General features: G+C 34.3%; 1 protein-coding gene across 1 annotated transcript in view; it reads right to left on the minus strand.

The window, feature by feature from the left end:
- Positions 1 to 9119, minus strand: part of LOC115217045 (ataxin-3) — a 31742-nt gene that overhangs the window by 2918 nt on the left and 19705 nt on the right. Inside the window, exons 4-6 of the mRNA XM_029786611.2 lie at positions 4519 to 4673; positions 2059 to 2343; positions 262 to 540 (exon numbers count right to left, since the gene is read on the minus strand). Coding sequence (XP_029642471.1) covers positions 262 to 540; positions 2059 to 2343; positions 4519 to 4673 — 719 coding nt within the window. The remainder of the gene's footprint in view (positions 1 to 261; positions 541 to 2058; positions 2344 to 4518; positions 4674 to 9119) is intronic.

The raw sequence follows: 9119 nt of genomic DNA on the forward strand, positions 1-9119 counted from the left end.
GCTCAACACTGGCTTTATAAGGCAGTGACATACAATTTATAAGTGAATGCCATTGTGTTATGGGTAAACACCCAGTAAGATGAGTTCAGGAACTGATTCATAATCTAGACTCTCTCTTTCTCTCTCTCTCTCACACACACAATCAACTTCTTTCAGTTTCCATCTATCAAAACCACTCAGAAGGCTATGAAAAGTAAATCAACTGCCAGACTTCCTTTCTCAAGTTAAACTAGCTATTAATTGAATGTATGATATACTAACCCCCATTTTCTCCATTTTCCCCATTTTCTTTGACAGATTCAGATTCATTTTCCATATTAGTAACAGAAGAATCGGCTGCATTATTCTGTAAACAATTTGTTTTGCTTAAGTAGTTGAGTCGTTTTTGGCGCAATTCATCAATGGATATCGGCTGTTTTGAAGGCTTTTGTGTTTGAGGTTGTTGACTGTGAAGAGACTGTGGCATACCCCAAGTATGATGTACTTCCAAATCAGGAGTAGTATCTTCAGTTCCAAGACAATTATCTTCTGCCTTATCACCTGGAATCATTAAAAAAAAAAATTAAATTTCAAAGGCATGTATGTCCATCTGTGTGTTTACATTTGTGTTCTATAAAAGTTGCAAGCTACAAACGGTGCTGTTGCTATTACTTCTGTCAATATCCACTCGCTTTGCACTTTCAAGACATGTAAAATTATAGATCGCTTACTTGAAAAACCAGTAAGGATTAATATCCAACTGTAATATATTTGTTTAACATATGCTGGTATGGGAAAATGGACATAAAACAAATGCATATTTTACTTATTTCCCATTTTTAAAACCCTTTTGTTACCATATTTCCATTGATATACACTGCTTTTATCTCAATTAACTTTGAAAATAATGAAGAAATTAGAGAAACAACTGGTGTTTGGAACATAAATTAAAATGAAATTTTGATGGAAGGTCTTAATTTATATCACTTTAAAAATATCATATATACAAACAAAACATTTCAATAGAAATAGAAAATTAGGAGCTGAGGTGATAAACTACTTTTGCCAACTTTTATTTGCCTGAATTATTTATATCACTTTTTCTTTTGCTACACTTATGAAAATGGCTTAAACAAATTAACTCATGATACTGTGAAAGGAGACTTCCAATAGCTACATAATAAAATTGTTTGTTTGGATAAGACCATGTCTTGGTAGGAAGATGATAATGACATTTTGAGACTGACCCTTCATCTGAGAAAGAAAACATGATAAAGGGGCCAGTCCTGAAACATTAGATTCCTCTTCTCCCCACAGAATACAAACTTATCAAAAGCCATGCCCCACACCTTGTGATTTTTGCCAGCACAGACCACCACCAGTTCTGCAGACTTTAGTATTTTTACTTATGTGGGAGACACACAGTGAAGTCGACCAGTTTATGACAGTAACCACTTTTAAAATATAATTCTCATTAAAAAGCAAGACTGGTTGTTTAGTATTAAGTAGCGTAATAAATATATTCAGTCCATTCTGCAAGTAATTTATGATAGGGAGGGCATTCAGTTGTAAAAATATGAAAACACTATCACTGAATACAGGTGAAAATTTTACAGTGTAACACAGGTGTCAGCAAGAATAGTACTGGGCTAGGAAAGTCATCAGGTTGCTAACAGCCTTATTAATGTACAGAGAGTGTGGTTTAGGTTTCCACAAGTTTTAAAAAAATCAACTCTCCAATAAACTGCAATTGAGTATAATAGAGGAGGAGGGAAAAAAACTTCCCACAGCATTCAGAAAACTTGGTGAATGATAGATGAGTGTTTTTGTGTGTCTTGAAATGCTGAATTCAAGTCTTCCTCCCGAAGACTACTGAAGAAGAGAGTAAACGGACGTTCTAGAATGATACTAAAGTTAGGGACATGTCAAAGACAGTATCTTGGCATCTCATTCAGGAACTTCAAGATCAAAACAAACATAAATTGTACAAGGGAAGAATAAACATTCTAAAAGTTTTTTCTATATCAAATACAGCAATTAACACATCAAACAATAAAAAAAAAACCCATGAAAATTTACCTTGCATACTAAGTTCAAGAGCAGTTTGTAAAAGTGCTTCTTCCTTATCTTTCAAACTCATTGCTAATGCTCTCTGCAATGAAGGATCATCCTTTTCAGCATATTCCCGAGTAGTCTCAATAACTTGCTGTAAACTGGGGTCCATCTGGTCTTCACTGCTGGATGCAGTTAAAGGTGCTGCACTTTCTAAGGTAGGTTTCACTGGCTGTACAGCAGGATGAATTTTTAAAAGTTGATCAGCATCACTAGGTGGCAAGTTACCAATGATAATAAATATTGAATAACCTGTGAATAGAATAATATGAAAATACTACTGTTACTTGGAGAGGAAGAGAGAAAGAGAGGAGAGAAGTGAGACAGATTAAATGAAATACATTTATTTCTATTTTTCTCTACATGTACTGAATGGTTCTAAAAAAATGTACCTAATTATAACAAAATAATACAGTTTGTAGTTATAGGCATGGCTGTGTGGTAAGAAGCTTGCTTCCCAACCACATGGTTCCAAGTTCAGTACCATTGCATGGCACCTCAGGCGGACCAAAGCCTTGTGAGTGGATTTTGGTAGACAGAAGCTGAAAGTAGTCCATCATGTGTGTGTATGTGTGTTTGTTCCCCACCACTGCTTGACAGCTGGTGTTGGTGTATTTATGTCCCCATAACCGAGCAGTTTAGCAAAAGACACTGATAGAATAAGTACCAGGCTTTAAAAAAATGTACTGGAATCAATTTATTTGACTAAAAATTCTTCAAGGCAATGCCCTAGCAAAGCTATAGTCTAATGACTGAAACAAGGAAACAATAAAAAGATATTTCCTTTTTTTCAAGTTAAAACTTTTGCTAGTATTGATACCAAATCCACTTTAATGTATAGTTGGAGAGCTGTTGCTGCCACAGTTGAGTAACCCAGTAATGTCTTCCTGGGGAGGAGACCTGTAACAAATTGTCTGTTTTGTCTCTCTTCCATTTAGGACTATATTACATATATTGTCATGCAGTATTTGGTCTTGTGGCTGCTCTACATATATAGTAGGAAGATGAAATGGTGACTGCAGTAGATTGATGTAAAGTATACCCAAGTTATTTTGGTATAAAATAGTTACAATTTATCAGATACTGGCAGCCTAGTACAAAATTTGGGCCCAGAGAGAGTGGAGAAATACATTGAGTCCTCAGTTATTTTGGTGTATGTTTTATGTAAATCTGGAGTGGGAGAGGTAGCAAATTAAAAAAAAAAAGTTTAGAAGTCTAGTTCCAATATGTTTACAAGTGGTTAACCATGTAGTTATAATATTTATGCACTTTGTAACATTTGAATGGAATAAATCTGCCTTGTGTAAAAGATTACATGAAATACAGTATCTGTGACAGCATCTGAGCTTGTGAGTTTTGAGGCTAAAATTTCATACCAATTATTTGCAAAAAGAGAAAAATAATTTTTCTAGAACCATTCAAATTATTTCTATGTTGTTTTACATCCATTCATAAATTCTTAATATCATTTTCATATTCAACAGATATGAATTTTAAGATATTGGATTATTAACAATATGATCATCAGGAGTACAAAACACATTGGTTTGTTGTTGTTTAGTGCCAAGTCAGAATTGATCCAGTAGACCTATGATCAAAGGCAATCTAGATATGACTGTTCTGTGTTTTATTCAAACATAGTTTATCTAGAACCACACTTTTCAATATCTACCTCTTTCTTTCTTTTTGAGAAAACAGAGTTAGATTTGGCCACTATATCTATCTCATCAAGCAACTTCATATAGGTGCCCACATTGTGTTGCACCATTCAAGTAGAGCACACTACTCTGTCTCAAACTGCTTGGCCAGACTATCAGTATGATTCCCACTACAAAATAAAAAATTCAAAGAGACAAATAACCCATCCAACTGTAAGAAAAAATTACTTTCCTCTAATAATTCATATGCAAGAATATCAAAAGTAATCTCACCAACTCTAACTGTTGTTCAACCCCAGGTTAGCCCTGATCAAGTAAACCTATGATCAAAAGCATTCCAACAGTGACCATTCCATATTTTTTCAGATACAATATATTCAAGGCTATTGTATCAAATGTCCTTTTTTTTTTTAAGACAGTAAGGTATGGTTTGAGGGATACTGGCTACTGTTTGTAGCAAGCCAACTAATCACACAGCAGCTCTCTTGTTGCCTCATCCAATTCTAGTTTGGAATATTTAGTGTAAAATAAAAAAAAAATGTAAATATATTGCTCCTTGATGTCATAAGTTAAATGGTTCTGAAATTACATTTATTTAATTCACTGCAATATATAAATTTAAAGGCAAATTTATGAGGATATGAGAGTAAAAAAAAACACAGGAAAAGAAACAGGAGGTGGGAAAGTAAGAGGAGGGGGGAAAATCACAGCACTGATGAAATATATTTATTTATATATATTTATATATATATACACACATATATATTACCTTCTTGTAGTAATTGTATGATAAACAAAGACAGATATGTGTCTGATATGAGTTCGGGACCACTCAGTAAAGAGTTTAAGTTAAACCATTGGAAACCAATTTTACGTATAGTGAACCAATGTTCCTTCATGTTGCATATATAAGCTGTTTGTTGTCTGAAATGTAAACAGTATGTCACTAAATAAAATCTGATGTTTGCATCATGAAGATTCAAAGGAAAAATAAAAATAAATAATAAATAACTTTTTTAATGTATAGTTAGACCAACTTACAAAAATCTTTAAGCAAATGCTGCTTTTTAACACTTTAATACTTTTGTTATTTAAAATGGATGTTATGATGGGTAACTGTGTAGCAGACCAAAGTCCTCACTGTCACATCTCTACTTGGAACCATTTATGTTGCTACTGCCTTTTTGGATACATGTGAATGTTAAATTTCCCATGTCAATATGAAGCTTCATGTGTATGAAAGAAACCGGAGTGTTTTACATATGATGTGGTAACAATGTGCAGTAATATGGCAACAAGGTCAGAGAACCAATTCAATGATACACATTTCAATCCATAGGGTGAGATATTATTGAAATTGTTAAGAGCCGGGGGGGGGGGGGGTTGATTAGTGATATAAAGACATGGAAAGCTACTGGACCATCAAAGATAGTTGCTGAGATACTGAAAATAACTGATGAAGTTGGATATATGCTAGTCATTCATAGTCAATCAAGGATGTCTCATACCCAATACCAGGTGTATAAGTTTCATCATTAATTGTGACACAAGCAAAAGAAATGCTCTAGAAAGAATCAGTTACAGGAGCATCAAATTAATGGCTGATGTTATGAAAGCAACAGAAAGCATTACACAGTTGATTAAGAAAAGAATTAGCTTACATGAGATGCAGTTCAAGTTTGTGCCTAGCATCACAAGTACCCACTTCCTAGTGAGACAATAATGAGGAATTCTTAGGTAAGAGAGCACCAGTGTATTTAGAATTCATCTACCTGGAAAAGGTTTTTCAGAGGAAACCACATGTATTCTGATGTAGTTGAATGGCTTGAGAAAGCCATTAAAAGCCATCTACAGAGATGCTGAGGACATCTTTTTAGATGGTTTGAAAATTAGCAATGAGTTCAGCAAGGAATTTAGGTAGGTATCCATCAGAGCTCAGTTTTCAGCCTCTTTCTGTTTACTACAGTTCTCCAGGCCTCAACAACATGGGATCACATGTACGCTGATGACCTGGTTCTTAAAGATGAATCTGTTAAAGAATTAAAGGAAAAATTCCAAACATGGAAGTAAAGCCTACAAATACAAGGACTCTAAAGTAAATCTAGCAAAGACAAAGAATTTAGTTAGCTTGAAAAGAAAACAGGACTCTGCTGCCATTAGGAAAGAGGCCATGCTCTCTATATAGAAAAGGATACTGTGTATCAAAAGTAAACTACAGGTGCAAAGCAGATACAGTGGGATACACAGGTAAGCTGACAGAAAAGGAAGAATTCCTATTTGGAAGATGCAGAGTAGTTTGCAGTCGGAGTAACTAACCATGAAATAAATTCTTCCAGATGCTAAGAATGTCTTGAAGTAATTGCTTGTGTGACATAATAAACAATGGAACTAGTTGATCCAACATCATAGCAGAGTGAAAAAAAGGGGCAAAAAGGGGATTCTCTCTACATGAAGGGCAGATTGTATGCTTCTTTTTTTATATTTTCCTTCTATCTGTATACTTGTTTATCTGCAAGGGAGGATAGAAAGTATGGTGGTTGCTTTATGTGAGGTGCTTAGAGATGACGGGAGGAACAGGTTTATTGCTGTGGAGGAGATTCACATCAACATTACATATATGTGTGTGTATGTGTATACATATATATATGCGTACACACACACACACACACACACACACACACACACACACACACACACAGAGGATGCAGTGAGTATGAAAACAATTATCAGTATATTACACTCTTCAAACCAAAATAAAAGTTTTTTTTTTTTTTTTCAGATCTTCCATGACAGATGAAATGTTAAGAGAAGTGAAAAGAAATGCAGTCATTGTTGCCATATATGCAGATCACAGCCATTTAGAAATTGCCAACTTTCTAAATGTTGCAAGATTTTTTTGTACATGCAGTTCAAATAGAATTGGAAGCCAATGACAGGACTGTTTCAACTTTATCAAAGTTTCATCAGTGTGTGTATGTGTGTGTGTGTGTGTGTGTGTGCATGCATGTGTGTGTGAATAAACATACACACACATGTGTATATATATATGTGTGTGTATGTGTATAACGGACATTAATTAGACTGCCTTAGACAAGATTTAATACCCTCAGAAGTTTTAACCTAAGGAAAATTGTTAGTACTGACACTATTGTAGTGACTTTTACAGGTATTACTATGAATCTAACTTTGAACACTCACAGCCCCCTATAGAATACCTAATAAGGTTATACAATTTACTCACAAAAAATCATGCTATTTGGAGTAGTGTTATTTGAGGGTTTGTTATGGAGAAAGACAGAAAGAGAGCTGTGTTGGATGAGAGAGACTACTTGAGGCAGTATTCTACAGCTCCATGCTCTTACTGACACCAACCCTAACATATTTTCAAGGAAGGTACTTTATTTCCCACTATTACATATCAACACACTGCTGGATATCTTGTTTACACAAACATCATCACTGTTGAAGTGATGTCAATACTATACACGTGGAGAAAAAGCCACAAATATGTAAATCTTCACAGATACACACACATATAGACAGAGTTTCCACCTAGCAAGTTTCACTCATAAACCATTTTTCAGCCTGAGGATATAGCAAAATTCATTTGACCAATGTGCTACAGAGGGACTGAACACAAAACCTTGTGGTTGTGAAGTGAACTTCTGTGTTTTGCACTGGGTGATCTGGGAAGCAATGTTATCCAAGCAGGAGGAAATGACTTTAACATTATTGATAGTGAAGAGCTTGTTGTATTTGTGTTAGTGAGAAATGTCTTGCAAAAGATAGAAAGTTCCTGGCTATAGAAAAGACTACATTCATGTTAAATGGTAGATTAAACAAGATTACTGTCCTCTAATTCATTTATGGTGTATGTGTGTTTTCTTCCTTACATACTAGCTTCTCACTCGTACTTAGTTATAACAAGAGGAGCCCTGTTAAAGATATCTGCCTTGTTCCAGTTACAAGATTCCAAATTATGGCTGAGAAAATAAAATATATGTCCTTGTTTAGCTTTTCATAGAACATTTTTACCTGTGTTCAGTTTGTCTAAGAAGTTAGTTATTGTTTATAGTTATGCTTAAACGAAACTCCTTGAATACTCCTGTACAATCTATCCAATGCCATTCATATTGCACGAGATTATTAAGATATCATCTCTGTATAATTTAGAGCTATGAAGGGTGGTATACTTTCTAAGAAAAGCTCTCTGTGGAGACACTGAACAAGTCGTTTTTTTTTGTTCCAGCAAGTTTCATTGTGATATAAGAGTACCTTTTTAACATTTATTAGCAACTTAATGTCTTGATTACTAATTCAAGTAAATTCTTTAAAGAAGTCAAAGGCTTTTAAGTAGAAAGATTGGAAGAGAGGGAAATGCTTAAAATAAAATTTAAGGGTTCAGAGAAAACCATGCTTGGCAGTCTTGATAAATGTGTTATTTCTAGTTTTTTTTTTTTCATGATATTTTTAAAACAAAGTAAGCAATAACTTATTTGTTATAGGTTAGTCAAATGCATTGTCAAGGCATTGTTTTACAGACATATGACCTTCTTGTTTTTACCTGTTTTATTAGTAAGGGATCTCTTATTTCATATGTCTTCAAAACCATAAAATTTGTAAAAGACATGAAATTTGTAAACAAGTGAAAACAACACTGCTGGCAGCTTGCAACTCTTGTAGAGTGCAAACATAAACAAACACACATGTATATATACAACAGGTTCCCATATAGTTTTTCTCTAGCAAATTCACTCGCAAGGCATCAGTTGACCTGGGGCTATAGTAGAAGACATTTACTCAAGATGCTGCAGTGAAAGTGAACCTGAAACCACATGGTTAGGAAGTCAACTTCTTAACTACACAACCATATATGCACGTCTTACAAAGTAAGCATTATATTTTTATAATTTTATAAGATAATTTTTCTACTAAATTGCCATGCAAAGTGCACCAATAATATGCCTGTTTCTTCTCGTGTGTACCGTGAAATCAAAAAGATTAAGAATCACTGGTTTAGAGTCAACATGGCAAAGACCAAATTAGATCATGAAATTCAAGAAACATGACATATAGGTTGATACAAACTCACTACCATATACTCAGTACAAGCAAATAAGTACATAAAATAAGCAACAGGATAATTTTGTTGGGCTCACAGAAAATCAAGACTTCAGATGTGTTAGAATGCACAGATCATGCATAAAATGAAGCCCGTGAATTCTTCAGTTGACTCACAAGACATAATTGAAAGACTGTTATAATGGTAATTTAATGAAAGCAGCAACTAGTTGTAGCAAAAAATATGTTTTGCTGGAGAAGAAAGGGTTGGCAGTTGTTGCTTCTGCTGATTACAAAGAGGTTTTCTAT

Source organism: Octopus sinensis, linkage group LG11 (assembly GCF_006345805.1).
Source record: "Octopus sinensis linkage group LG11, ASM634580v1, whole genome shotgun sequence".
NCBI classification, from domain to species: domain Eukaryota; kingdom Metazoa; phylum Mollusca; class Cephalopoda; order Octopoda; family Octopodidae; genus Octopus; species Octopus sinensis.